This window comes from Parasteatoda tepidariorum, chromosome 2 (assembly GCF_043381705.1).
Source record: "Parasteatoda tepidariorum isolate YZ-2023 chromosome 2, CAS_Ptep_4.0, whole genome shotgun sequence".
Taxonomy (NCBI): domain Eukaryota; kingdom Metazoa; phylum Arthropoda; class Arachnida; order Araneae; family Theridiidae; genus Parasteatoda; species Parasteatoda tepidariorum.
The window spans coordinates 87882521-87897896 of NC_092205.1; the positions used below are offsets into that span (position 1 = coordinate 87882521).

Genomic DNA, 15376 nt, shown 5'->3' on the forward strand with positions numbered 1-15376 from the left:
AATTGTAATTTATTAGTCTCAAAATGTTTAGGGTAAAATAACAGCTACTTAAAATTATTGGTATACTGGCATATCTGTTTGAGAAAGAACATAGCCGTCCAACATCTTCTAAATTGTGAACATTGGTAAAACCACTGAAGTAATTAGTTAAAAGTGTAAACCTAAGTTGCTTCAAAACTCCTGCTTAAATATACAACAAAGTACATTCTAGAAGCTTTAGACAGAAGGTTGAATTATCCGTCATTTGGCGTGAGTATTACGCCGCTCTCGAACCCAGATTCATTTAAGCCAGTCAATCTAATGCAGGAAAGAAATATAAACAAAGACATCATTAAAGTAAAGTTATTATATTTTCTTCATAGGTTAAGATGAAACTTAATTATTAAATTTAATTGTATTGAATTAAATAATAAAATTAATTGAAACTTAATTGTATTGAATTAAATATTGTTAATAGGGAGAACTAAATAATTCAATATAGGGGATGGGATTTAAATAGAAATATGCCAATTGCCAACATATTTGACATAACAGTTTCTTTAAAAAATTTTATTTTTAATTTACTAACTCAGTTTTATTATTTGTTTATGAGCACAATATTGTTACTGTTTTTAGATGGATAAATATCTTTTTTGAAAATATAAATGAAAATTTCAATAAAAGTTAGTTTCAAATTATATTCTAATTTATGCAATAAAAAAATGCTGTTGCAAATAAAAAAAAATGCTTCAATTTTGAATATCAAAAATCCTATGTGAATTATTCAATTTCCTATCCAATACATTGGAATGTCCCATATTCTGAATCTTCAGTAATTTGGGAAGTTTGGATAATAGGTCTTCAATTTAAAGACTTATATTTATGAAAAATCTATTTCTTATTACATAATTTTTCTGCATATAAGATTTTGTAAAAGATCTCAGACGATGAAAAAAATAAGTATTTATTTATTTGTTTTTAAAAAAAGAAAGATATTTGTTTATTTTGATAGTAAAAAAGTGTCCAGAAAATAGATTTCTCTGGAGGAAAACAAGCATTCATATGAGACTTAGTACTTTAGTTACCGTTCTAAAATTAATACTTTAATGATTTTTTATTTTATTTTAAAAATATAATTTTTTCCTGTAGTATGATATCAGACAAAGAGCCTTGAAACTTACAGCGAACAGTATGTATGGATGCTTGGGCTTCACGCATTCAAGATTTTATGCCAAGCCTTTAGCTGCCCTCATCACACGCAAAGGAAGAGAGGTTTGTTTTGTTCCAATGCTTTATTTTCCTTCCTTTTTCAAACGAAGTGTTTTATACCCGCTTCTTTGAATTAGTTCATTTTAGTAATGATTTCTATGTGTAGATTAAAACATAAATTGGTGTTCAATATTGAGAATTTGTATTCAATATTAACGATTCTCTTGTAAGTGCAAATGTTCGCATTGTCAATGAAATGAGTAAATGTAACTTCTTATGATCAAAGTAAAAGAAGATAAGTGTTTAAATTTTTATTTATGCTAGAATAGATTATTCAACATAATCTGAAATTATTGGTTTTAATGTTTAATCTTGTACTAAAAGGCCGACTATCAACGTTTTAAAAGTTTTTTCCTTGATTTCCAAGAGTTATGAAATTTTGTTTGCAGTGAATATTCGAAAAACGGTATTACTTAAATGTTACTTTTTTTATTTAATAATTAATTCATTCTTAATATAAAAATATAACGTATATACCTATAAAACTAAGTTGTAAAAAGGGATAAAATTGTGGTAATATGAATTTTGTTAACATTATATGTACTATTGTGTATCTGATAGCTAATTAGGAAAGTTGGCACTTCTGCTTACATCTTATAAGTATTAGTTATTCACTAAGACGAAATGGTAAAAATTGCTTGATTGTAAAATAGAAGAAAAAAAAGAAAAAAAGTCTTGATTGATCCATTTATAAAATGAGAAGCTGATGTTGTTCATTGTGTATTAAATTAATGTATTCAAAACTCTTATGCTTGGTTTTAAAATAGAACTAGGATAAAAAAAAAATGAGAACTGCTTGTTTGAATATTTATATATTATCTGTTCTTAAGTGGTTTGTCAAATTTAAATGTTAACCAGTGTTCTAAAATAGAATTTAGTAATAAAATGAGATGCTGACCTTGTTCATAGAGTATCAAATTGATATATTCAGAACTTTTAAAAAAATATTATTCATTATATTTTCCTATTTATCGGTAAGAAATGAAACAGTCTTTACACCAACTTCTTTATTAGTTCACATGTATGTTATATTTCACAGTATCAACTAAAATTATTATGATGTAATGCAAGAGATTAAATACTAAATGGTATTTTCAATTTCTTCCAGATTTTATTGAAAACTAAAGACTTGGTTAAAAAAGTAAGTTTGTTACAAAATATGTTGAGGAAAAAACTTGAAAATTTTGATGTGCACTATGATTAAATGTATCCTTTTTTATACCTAGATGTGCCTTGATGTCATTTATGGAGATACTGATTCAATTATGATTAATACAAATCAGACAGAACTAGATGAAGTTATGCAATTGGGAAACAAGGTAGTGATTGTCGAAAATTGCTGAATAAATTTGAATTTCTTTGTTGTGTACAAAAATGTATATTGTACAGAGTATCAATAAATATTGATTGTTTAAGCTCTAAAAGAAATTGCCACATAGTTATAGTTAATAATATGTTTGTCATATATTTGTCTGTGATTTTGTATTCCCTACCTTTTAGTGAATTATCAATTCTTTGGTCATTAAATTTTTATATTGGAATTGTTTTAAAATTTGATACTACTTATCAGATCTATTCGCGATAAAGACGGTCGTCTCATGTTCAGATTTAAGGTTTTAATAATTTTATTTATAAAATTATCTCGTCTTATTGTTCTGAAAGCAATTTTTATCTGAAAATGTTTCCATTATTTTATTTTACATTTAAAATGCATTTATTTAGTTTTAGTTCTCAGAAAGAAATTACTATTTGATTAATTTGTGCTTTGTTTTTATATTGGAATTATTTTAAAATTTGATAAAACTTAGCAGATCTATTCGCGATAAAGACGGTGGTCTCATATTCAGATTTAAAGTTTTAATAATTTTATTTATAAAATTATCTGGTCTTATTGTTCTGAAAGCAATTTTTATCTGAAAATGTTTCCATTATTTTATTTTACATTTAAATTGCATTTATTTATTTTTAGTTTTCTGAAAGAAATTACTATTTGATTAATTTGTTTCATTTGAATGTTGCTGGTCTTTTTTATTGAAAATGAATATGATGAAATCCTAATTTCATCGGAAAAATTCTGATGACGCTCAGTTATCTGGTGATTCCTCTTATTTTTATTTTGTTATGGCGTAACTGTAATGTAATTTTAAAGATGCTGATAAGAATTTATAAAACATGCGTTTCAGCAATCTGTAAAGAAAACTGTTTGGTTAAATTAATATATGCTTCAACTGCTTTCCTTTGTGTTATGTAAGAAAAAATTATTCATTATTTTTTCCCCATTTAGGTAAAAGCAGAAATAAATAAACTTTATAAACTGCTGGAAATCGATATTGATGGTGTGTACAAGCCCATGCTGCTCTTAAAGAAAAAGAAATATGCTGCGTTATCTGTGACTAATCTACCAAATGGCCAGATAGTAACTAAAGAAGAAATCAAAGGTCTGGATATTGTAAGAAGAGACTGGTCTCAGTTGTCCAAAGATGCTGGACAGTGAGTTATCAATGCTTATTTGTTTAATTCATAATTTGTTTCTCTTTCAACATTTTCTTCACTATGTTTAGTGCTGTTTGAAGGTTAATCGATCAGTATCATTAGCACTTTCTCTTCTATATAAAGCATTTTTTTTTAAAAAAAAGGTGTTAACTATTGAACTAATCTAGCAAATTTATGAAGAAAAAAATCGTTTAGCAAAAATTATTTCCTAAATTAAATCTGTATGATGTAAAATTAGGTTTCGCGTTTTAACCCAAACTCATCTCAAAATTGCAAAGTTTAAATTTGACTTAATTTTAATTTCAATTGTATTTCTTTTTATTAGATAGATTTTATTATTTTATCTATAAAATTTGCTTATAGAACTTTAAAAAATATTGTACACATTCTTAATTTTTTTTATACATTTTTGCTTTTATTATTAAAATAGATCCTCTTATTTAATTTATTTATGAACTATTATTAGAGTTCTTTTAGCAGATAAAAAGTATTTTTACTAAAAAATTTTTTTAAATAAATACAGGTTGTCTAGCAATTTGGATAGTTAGGAAAACTCAGGAAAATTTTTCATTTCTGATAAAAAGTGATTAGCATTTCTAATATAAAGAAATTTTAAATTCTTAGGGAAAAAATAACTTTTCTAATACAATTTCAAATCTTAAATTTTTTATTATTTAGAAAAAAAAAATATTTTACTTTCTTGTGCAACTTTTTTTTGTATACTCCAATACTTTTTCTTAGGTCCAAAATTTGTTGTGATGTGTTATCACATTTAGTTGATGTGTTGTCACATGATGTGTTGTCACATTTAGTCAAAGCTGTTCCATTAATTTTTAAATATTTAGTAAAACGGAGAATTGTTGTTCCAAGGAAAAAAATTAATTTTTTAGTTCAAAATCTTAAATTTTTTTTCAACACTTTCTTCAAATAAAAAAGATATTTTGTTAGTCTGATGTGTAATACAAAAACACATTTTGTCAAAGTTGTTATTTTAATTTTTAAATATTTAGTAAAACTGAGAGTTTTAGTATTATGTGCAATCTATTCTATGCATATTTACTAATTTAAGGAATACACACTTTCTAAAATCTATTTTTAGGTACATAATCAAGGAAATTCTTTCCAACAAATCAAAAGATGAAATTGTTGACAATATCCATTCGCATTTAATTACCTTAGGTGAAGATGTTACCCAAGGAAAGAAGCCACTGACTGATTATATTATTTACAAAGTATAACTATATATTTTTTAATTATTATTTTTTTATTTTTTGTAAATTTAGTAATTGTGAATAGATTTTCTATTAAGAAACAATTTTGTATTGTAAATTGTTTTAGTAAAAATGGTTTTGCTTTAACTATTTATAAGACTGTTGGAAATATACTTCCCACCAAATTTCTTAATTTTTCTGTGTTGATAGGAAGCTATTTTTCCCTTATTATATACGTGGCATTTCCTGATAACTTAGTAATTACAAAAAATATATTTGTCTATAGAGCTTCGTTTTCATAAATGTGGTGAACAGTAAAGGTTAGGGTGGAGTCAAAAACCGAAGCTAACACCGCGGAGCTATTTAAGTGAATGAATGAAATGAAATGAATTAATGAAAAATTGGGCTAAATGAATTAATTTTCATAAATCAATCTATTCTAAAAAATATTTAGCATAACTAGTAAAAAATAGTCCTATAAAGGGTTAACAGTAAGTATTGAGTTTTTTTAAAAAAAAAAGAAAATTTAATGCATATTAGTAATCTAATTGCAGGTTCCTTAAATATAATCAAAATTTTATTTTGCCTCAATTGTGAATCGTTTTGTCTTATGTGTAAATTAAATATTAAAGTTTTTTAATTTTATTTATTTACAGCAATTGACTAAAAATCCTGAAGAGTATGCAAATAAAAAGAATCTTCCTCATGTTATGGTAGCTGTTCGAATGAACGAGAAAGGAGCTAAGAAACTGAAGATGGGTGATACTGTTGGATACATAATTTGCTTGGTAAACTTTTTGAGCTTTTGCTTAGCAACAATCTTCAACCTTTAACTTTAGAGGACCACACACATATAAGTAGAAATAAACAAATTGGAATCAACATGGAGGTTGTTTCTAATTTATTTATTTCTACTCCTGTATGATTTCTCTACCACATTGCATTGTAGGGAGTAACTCATGATAAAGTTCAAAATGTTGAAATTCTGAGTAAAAATAATTTTTCACTAGGAAGTTAAGTCATTGTTACATTGTAATTTTTTTTACATTGTTTCAAACAGTACTTGTTCTAAGATAAATAACTTCTAAACAAAGCCATTGATTTGAAAAGGAGATATCAAAGCGAAGTAATGTGTGTCAAAATTATGATTGAAACATTGTTTTTTCTTCTTTTTTTTTAGGAAAAAATTTGATATTTAAAAAAGTTAAATTTATAGGGTTAAATAATTATTTGATAATGCTTTTAGTTTTTGGACAAATATATCAAAAAATCACATAACTGTAATCAGAATAATTTTATGCAATAGTGGCGTTGTATCCTATATCTCTTTCAGTTAGACAAACCATCTTTGCTATTCTCAATGTGGACATATATTTAGACATTATATTACTTAGACATTATATACTTAGACAATTTGTATGGTTAAGTAATAATTTGATAATGCTTTTAGTTTTTGGACAAATACAGTAAAAGATCACATCAGCGTAATCTGAATAATTTTATGCAACAGTGACTTTGTATGATATATTTCTTTCAGTCAGACAGACCATTTTCGTTATTCTCAGAAATAATTTACTGTTCTAAAATATAAAGGGATAAAAAGTATTGCAGTGATGTTATATCACTTGTAAGATAATACATGAGGTTCTTGGAGTAAAACACATCATTTAAATATTTTTAATGCTTTTAGTTCTTGGACAAATTCGACAAAAGATCACATCACTGTAATCAGAATAATTTTATGCAACATTGACTTTGTACAATATATTTCTTTCAATCAGACAAACCATTTTCGTTATTCTCAGAAATAATTTACTGTTCTAAAATATAAAGGGAATAAAAAGTATTGGAGTGATGTTATCACTTGTAAGATAATACATGAGGTTCTTGGAGTAAAAAACATGATTTAATTTTTTTTTAATATGAAATTTATGTACTAAGTTGTGCAAAATATTTATTACATATTGTAGCTTCTTTAATATTTTTCTTTATATTTTTTTCAAAGGATGGGTCTGACCTGCCTGCTACTCAACGAGCTTACCATCCTGATGAGTTAAAATCAAATGAAAATCTAAAAATTGGTAAGAATAATTTTCTAGAGATGTAATGGTATGATCTGTCTCTGATTTTTATGAATTGTTTGTTTAGTTTTGAAAGATTCCAAAACATTTGTGTAAGTTACTTAACTTGAAATCAATAAGAGAAAACCTTTCTTGCACATAAATGGCTTCTTACATTAAATGATGGAGTTAGATAAAGGGAAATTAAAAAAAATTTCCCGCTATGTTAGTGATAAGAAAAATTTTGCTGGCTACACATATTAGTTCAAAGATAATAATTCCAACTACATCATGATAATAAATTGATATAAATTTGAACTAGTTAGAAAGTATTATAAATTCTGCCTTTCATATTCTGCCTTAACATAGTACATTTGCTAGAAGGCTAAATTTTTGCAAGAGTTTGTACTACTTGACTGTCAAAAAGTTTGTTTTCCACTATTTTAGATTTCTTTTTCACCTGTTAGAATTTTAAGAAAATCAGTTCCTTAAATATTCTGTCAATTTAAAAATTTTCATTGCTATTTTTACAGATGTTATGTATTACTTGACTCAACAACTACATCCTGTTATTTCCCGATTATGTGCTCCAATTGAAGGTGCCGATGCTGCTATGATAGCTAAGTTATTAGGTTTGTAACTCAAAAGTGTAAAAAACAATATATATGTGTATATATACTTTCATTATATTAATTTGAAATATTACATTTTTGAATCAGCGCTTTATTCTTTACAGGATTGGATGAGTCTAAATATCATGCAATGGTTAGAAATGTTGAAGAGGAAGAAGATAAGCTATTAAATCCATCCTCATTATTTGATGATAAAGATCGCTTCAAGGATTGTGATAAACTTGTCTTGAAATGTCCCTCTGCACAGTGCTTCCAAGAATTCATTATTGATGGTCCTCTGAGAATCGAGGTTAACTTTTATTTATTTTTTACTTCATAAATATTGCTTGTCTTAACATATTATGTGTATGGATTTACTAAATTTTTTTATCGAACTTTTATGCTTTGTTTGAAACCTGTGCAATTATTATTGTATGTTTATATATGGTGCGTAGCTTTTTTAAAAAGTGCTTAAAGGTGCTTATTTTCGTTTTTTAAAAGCCCTTAAAGGTGCTTTTGTATTGATTGTTTTTAAAAGTGCTCAATTTTCCCTTTCTGAAAATGAGATTTTTTTCTTTGCCACGTCAATTTTCAGCACGTAATGTGCAAAATAATAAATAAAGCACGTAATGTTATAATAAATATTATGATTTCATAGTCAAGATTATAGTGTTACTATTGAGTAATAAAAATAATGATTTTTTAGAATTTCTGTAATAATCTGTTTGAAATAAGTTAAACCCCCTTAACTACCAAGATTTATAAAATTTTCTTGTTTGCAACTAATTTATGATTTTTTCCTGCACTTTAAATATAATGTAATATACTACATAATGTAATTTTATATAATTATGATCCGAGAATTATGTAAATTAATTCACTGAACTATATTTTCCAAACCTCATAAAATTTTCAATTTGTAAAATATCCACTTATTTATTTTAATGTTAATAATTTTTGTAGTGATAAAAAACATTAGTATATAAAACCTTTTATGAACATAGTTCAAATTTATTGCGTACAATTTTGATACTGTTAATTTTTAATCTCTATTTTGTAAAAATGTATCTGATACTTCACAATTTAGTTTGCTATATTGGTTGTTTTAATTGTAATTTAAATTGAAATAGCTATTTTTCTCTTTTCATAGCCTGAAGCAATCAATTTTCAACTGGATTCTTGTTTAAAATGTAAAACCAGGCTGACTCAGTTTGAAGCAACTCTTAGAAATCAACTTGAAAAAATAATGAAAAGTTATATTTCTCGATATTATAAGGTACATAGTTTTTTTATTTTTTGCTTGTTTTTAATTTAGAAATTATAATTGAAACTTTAAGCTTTTTTTGTGTTAAGAAAACTGCCTTTCAAGTATAGCTTTTGTAAAAAAAAAGTGTCTATTATTAAATGTTTAATGTAAGTTTATATTCCTACTTAAGAGAAAAGTTTATAGTGTTATTTTAAGTAATTAGCAAATGCATACATAAGAATGTAAACTTGTACTAAGAAAATAAATAATTAAAGCTTTAATTTTATTACAAAATAAAAATATATATGACTGCGGTTAAATATGAAGGAATCAGTTTCCTTGATTCTTTTAATTTTTAAATCTCGTAATATATATTTCATATGTATTCTTGATTAAATTTAATATTGATATATTACAAAAAGTTTAAGGTTTTTTTTAAATGATTTTTTAATTAAGCATACCTGCAAAATCTCCTGTTTTTTAATGAAAACTCCTGTTTACTCATATATTCTCAAATTTCTCCGTATTTTTTGAAGAAATTTAAAAAAAAAATTGCAATAAAATATCCGCCTATGGCAAAAATACTACTTTTATTCTTCAACAAATGGTGCTATTGCTAGTACTACAGTATGATGAGTGCTTATAGTTTAAAGAAATATAAATAATGGTTTAAAAAATCTTCTTTAGAGTAAGCTTTATATACATATATTTGGCTTCGCTAAATGTAAATGCTTATATTATTTCCAATTTTGACTTACATGATTATACATGCTGTATCAAAACTTCACTCATAGCCCAAAAAATTTTGCTCGTAAAATCTCTGACATTTTATATCTTCAATGTTGGCAGGTATTATAAAGGTTTAATTATTATTATTTTGCTGCACAGGGAAAAAAAATTCAAAATATTTTTTTCCATATTTTTTTAAAAACCAAAATTATAAATTTTTCTTGTTTGATATTCAGGGATGAGATTTTTCCGCTTTTTAGCGGATTTNGCTAAATGTAAATGCTTATATTATTTCCAATTTTGACTTACATGATTATACATGCTGTATCAAAACTTCACTCATAGCCCAAAAAATGTTGCTCGTAAAATCTCTGATATTTTATTTCTTCAATGTTGGCAGGTATTATAAAGGTTTAATTATTATTATTTTGCAGCACAGGGAAAAAAAAGTCAAAATTTTTTTTTCCATATTTTTTTAAAAACCAGAATTATAAATTTTGCTTGTTTGATATTAAAAGGAAAACAATTTACCATGTTGAAAGCCTTGTGTTTAAACTGACATTATTGGCTTTTTGTTTTCAAATAATAAATGAAATGGAATTTTAACTTTTTATGGAAATTGTTTTGATCTATATAAATCTCATATTTTCAGTTAACCTTAATTTGTGATGATGTTGGATGTGCCTACCAAACAAGGAAGATGCCCCTTGTGTTCTCTAACGGTGGGCCAATGTGTCCTTCTTGTCGAAACTCCAACCTTCACCTGGAGGTTAGAACATCACTTTTATAATAGAAAAAAAATGAAATGAAAAAATTTTCTAAATTTTATTACTTTGTGTTGTACTAAATTGTTTCTTGCACTATTCTTGTTATTATGATAACTAACACATCCCTTAAAGGTGCTTTTTTGATTCAGGGTTTGTAAAAAGTGTTTGATTTTCTATCTCTTAGAAAGAGATTTTTCGTTGCCGTTGCGATTGTCATTCTAAATTGCAAAAGATGTATGATTTACACAATTTTCTCTGCAATATTTATCAGAAACTAGTTATGTAAAGTTTTTGATAATGATTTTAAATTCTATTGATTTTATGTTTATAAATTAAGAATTTTAAACGATAGAAAAAAATAATTTTTATTACTGCACAGATCCTGATTAATTCTTTTTTGGAAAGTGATTAAAAATATGTTTTGAGTGCTTAAAAAGTAATTAAAAGATGCTTATTTTTTGTTGAAAAATCTGGCTATGCACCCTGACTAATATTTTTCATTGTTAATTGTAAAGGTTTTAGTTACTAAGAAGAACAACACACAAATACAGTGTCCTTATATTTAATAATAATATTTAATTTAAATAATGCTCCCACTTTATAATACATAATAATACATCTGTTTAAATTTTTCAGATGAAATGAAATCTGTCCCAATCCATTTAATTAAATCAATAGATAAGAAATGCTGATTTTTATGAAGGGTCAAAATTTGTTTAAAAGGTGTTTATTAATGCCGAAGTTAGCTATTTTTTCTGCTTTTAAGTCTGCCTACGTTCATAATTAAAAAAATCTCAGGACATTTGTCTCCTTATATGTACAAGGATCGCACAACCTAGAGACCCCTCGATAATGTTTCCTCTTCTTTTTACCACTTTAGAGTTAGTTTGTAGCTTACCTAATATCAGCATGTCTAGATTAAGCTGAAATTAACATAAACTATTTATTCGAGTAATATCTCTTGTTATAAAAATGAAAACGTATTACAATTTTGAAACTATTGACTGCAAATTATTGTACATATCATTAAATAATTTCTTTCATGAAAAAAAATGTTAGGTCTTAGCTTTTTTTTTAGAAATTGCATTAAAAGATTGAATAATAAATTGAATACTAATGAAAATTTTGAAAAACTATATGAATGTGTAAATTTATATAATAGTTTGATGTTTTTAGTATCAATTTTATTGCATTTGCATTAGAGCAATGTAATTTTAATGAATGTAATCTTAAAAAATAAACAAATGTTAATAAACATGGCAAAATTTTTTGATAAGTTTATTTATAATAATCAGTCCACTGTTTTTTGATTTTCGTTATAGTATGATTTTTCTAATTTACCTAGCCCCTAAAATTTACTTCTCACTAAAATAAATCCGCCTCAATTAAAACTGCATCACATTTTATTTATTTATATATTTACAAAGACATCATAAGCTCAAGTTTCCTGCAGTGGACTGATCATAAAGACACGGTTCTCAATAGAATGCTGAAGTCAAGCATCACTGTCTGTGGTCAGTAAGCAGGTGGGTGACCACTTTGATCAGCCTTCATAGGGACTGATGGTGCTCGGCATTGGTCCTCGTTAAACTGTTCTACCATAAAGTGCACAACTTCGTGCGCAGGTTGTCGGGCTACCAAATCAGAGGAGGTATCCCCTCTGGAGAGGATCACAATTGCAGTGGCAGGTCTTCAGATCATCCTCAGAAATGTTTCCTAGACCGTATCCTATAACCTAGTGCGATGTAAATAAAGTACATAAGCTCAACCTGAGTTAATTTCATAAGCTCAAACTAATACATTTTCAATAAGGTATTGTAAATATTTATTGTTATCACATTTGATAATTTCTTACACCCCTTGTACTGTCATATCCCCTTATTCTATCAATGTTCCCCTATTTTTTTTATCGATATTCTTTTTTGTCCTTAACAAAAAATTAAAATTTTAGAACACATTCAAATTAAAGTTTACACAAGCAATTTTATAATGCTTAAATACAATTAGAATTTTCATCATTTATGTTTAATTTTTAATAATTTGTATTAAAAACTAATGTAATAGGAATATTTTCAAATTATTTAAAAATAATACTGATTGTTTAACTTCATAAACAGAAAAAGCTTTTTTATATGTAGTAAAACTCTGGTCTATTAAATTTATACTACAGTACAGAACCCATTATCTGGAAATCAGAAAACCGGAAAACCAAAAAATTGGAACGAAATTCGGTAAATTTTCCCGCCATTTAAAAAAAAAAAAATTTTCCTCGTAAAATTTTAGGATTTTTTTTTTTGAAAGATGTTTACCTTACCATCATTTTGGAATTAATCATTAGTGTATTACGTCATATATTTTTCTTTTTTTAAGATTATTTCCAACTATTATTATTTTTTTTTTAAGTTGCTTTTAACAATAAAAAAATGGCTTTTTGTAGCGATTCAGAAAACCGGAAAAATCAGTTATCCGGAATAGCGATGGTCCCGATCGTTCTGGATAATTTGTTCCCTACTGTACCAAATTATCAATTTTATGTAGAATAATGTTTGTATTTATACTTGCCTACTGCTTTTCTTCACAGTTTCGAAATATTTATGATTTTTCTTTTTTATTTCTTTATCAGTATACTGAGTCTCAACTTTACAACCAGCTTTCATATTTCCAATATATGTTTGACCATAACAAAGCTGTGAGTGGCCTGACAGATGAAGAGAAAAGTAAGTCATTAATTTTAGCAAATGTTTGATCTTACAAGTATTTATTCAAGGCTGAATGGTTGTTTAAAATTTTTACTAACTACATTTACATGGTGCGTAGCGTTTTTAAAAAGTGCTTAAAGGTGCTTATTTTCGATTTTCGTTGTTTAAAAACCCTTAAAAGCGCTTTTTTCATTGAGTGTTTTTAAAAGATGCTTGTCGTTTTTCGCCCCGTATATCGCCCCAAAAGTGTAATTTTTCGAATTGTTCTATTCAACGTTTTCACAATTCATTTCGGCGTACCGTCGGTCCTCAACATCTGAAAGCATCAATCATTTTACGTGTTTGATTAAGTACTTGCGAGTCCATATGTGTGTCTACTGAGCTGGATTCTGTGAGATTGCTTTCTCATGTGCAACTCGGCTGCATTTTGCAATATATTCTCAATTTCAGACTTCATTTTCCACCCTCTGATATCGAACCGAAAAATCTCTTGGTCATTTTATAACGGCTAATATAATCAAGAAAAGAGTTCTTTGTCTAAAACTTGTTATTTTCCTAAAATCATCTAAAGTCTTTGAAAATTATTTCACATATTGTTAATGTATGTAGTGTTTAAAAAGTACTTAAAAGGTACTTATTTTTTGTTGAAAGATTTGGCTATGCATCCTGATTTATTCAAAAAATATTTTTTCTCCCTTGACAGGACTTTTCAAAGCATCCGCACCAAAGGAATATGTACAACTTTATGACTGTCTAAAAATGTCGACTGACAAAATAGTGCATAAAAGTGCCTATGGTGTTGTAAATTTAGGAACTTTATTTCATGGTCTTTTTGAAAGCAATTCCAAGAGCTGTTCAGTAACAAAATAGTGTGTGTGATTTTCTTAAGAACTGGATTCTATGATGCTTGATTTTGAGAATGCATTTTTACAAGTATTTCTATATAATCATTTACAATATTTTTGACATGTTTATTAAGTACTTTTTTAGTAGAAAAAAATAATTTCCAAAAGCAAATATGAATTTAATATATATTTTTTATAAATTTTAGAGTTTTTCCAAAAATATATTTGCACCTGTGTTTATATCTAAACTTGTATTTATTTGTAAATATTGTATATGTATTATTTCTGTGCCTGAATTATATATACCTTTTGTATGGTTTTACTTTTTAAAAATTAAAAATATTTTTGAAAGCTTTGATTAATTTTTTCTTTTTATAGATTGGTGCATTGATGTCATTAAGTCATTGCAACAATGAATTATTCAAAAAATTCAATAACTTGATTTAAAAAAAATATTATCTAAAATATTAAATGAATAAATATGATTCACTTGTGTATAAACATATTCTTGATTCTGGCGTGTAAATACGACGTGCCATATTTATTTGCTTAATACTGAAATGAATGCGGTTTGCATAACGAGTGAGCAATGAGTTGATGCACCTGCTAGACGAAGTTGTGCGATTTGCATCGCCTACTATTTTTGTTACAAAAGTTTTAAGGTCAGCAGGGACTTGAACTGGAGACCTTTCATATAAAAATTATTATGTAAAATATTAAATGATTAAATATGATTCACTTGTGTATAAACATGATTCTGCACTAGACAATATTTTTGAAGATAAGTTTTGTTTATACTTTGAATAAATGTGCGTACAGATCGAAATTTGTTTATAAGGTACTTTTCTGGATCGAGGCATGCAAGTAATGCTGCTTATTGCATGCATTTGAAAATATTATCGTTCACATTAAATTTAGACCATCTTACAATACTCATTGGTAGAAAATGTCAACATGATTATGAGTTTGAACATATAACCTATGCAGTCTCTCTTGTATCTGGCGTAATTGTACAACATGTCATATTTATTTGCATAATACCAAAATTAATGTGATTCACATAAAAAATGAGCAATGAGTTAATGCACCTGCTATACGATGTTGTGCGATTAGCATCGCCTACTAATTTTGTTACGAAAGTTGCAAGGTCAGCAGGGACTTGAACTGGGGACCTTTCGTGTTATTATTAAGCACTGTACCACTCTATGTGATAAGAGATCTTCTGGTTTGTGGCCTTTTTTTCTTTTCTTTCGTGTTATGTCAAGTAACAATTTCGGGAATTGCAAACCAAACAAATATCTATTTTATGTCTTCTATTTTTAACATTACTCCAAGAAAGATGTCTGCTACTAAATCGATGATGCTGAACCACTTGGTTGTTGACTTTTTCTGTGCATCTGGTACCGTTTTTGAAATGAGAACGCTAACTCTGAATTATGCCGTCAGGTAAGCGGTTTCTTTGTGTAG

General features: G+C 26.7%; 1 protein-coding gene across 2 annotated transcripts in view; it reads left to right on the forward strand.

Annotated features, from left to right (window-relative positions):
• Nucleotides 1-14260, forward strand: part of LOC107452759 (DNA polymerase alpha catalytic subunit) — a 49144-nt gene extending 34884 nt beyond the window's left edge. For both annotated transcript variants that reach the window (XM_043044981.2, XM_043044980.2), the window contains exons 25-37: nucleotides 1129-1251; nucleotides 2357-2389; nucleotides 2475-2567; nucleotides 3533-3738; nucleotides 4841-4973; nucleotides 5609-5740; nucleotides 6958-7033; nucleotides 7546-7644; nucleotides 7749-7933; nucleotides 8774-8899; nucleotides 10251-10367; nucleotides 12989-13082; nucleotides 13768-14260. In XM_043044981.2, the coding sequence (XP_042900915.1) occupies nucleotides 1129-1251; nucleotides 2357-2389; nucleotides 2475-2567; nucleotides 3533-3738; nucleotides 4841-4973; nucleotides 5609-5740; nucleotides 6958-7033; nucleotides 7546-7644; nucleotides 7749-7933; nucleotides 8774-8899; nucleotides 10251-10367; nucleotides 12989-13082; nucleotides 13768-13934 (1584 nt within the window). In that variant the 3' untranslated portion in view covers nucleotides 13935-14260. The remainder of the gene's footprint in view (nucleotides 1-1128; nucleotides 1252-2356; nucleotides 2390-2474; nucleotides 2568-3532; nucleotides 3739-4840; nucleotides 4974-5608; nucleotides 5741-6957; nucleotides 7034-7545; nucleotides 7645-7748; nucleotides 7934-8773; nucleotides 8900-10250; nucleotides 10368-12988; nucleotides 13083-13767) is intronic.
• The last annotated feature ends 1116 nt before the right edge of the window (nucleotides 14261-15376 follow it).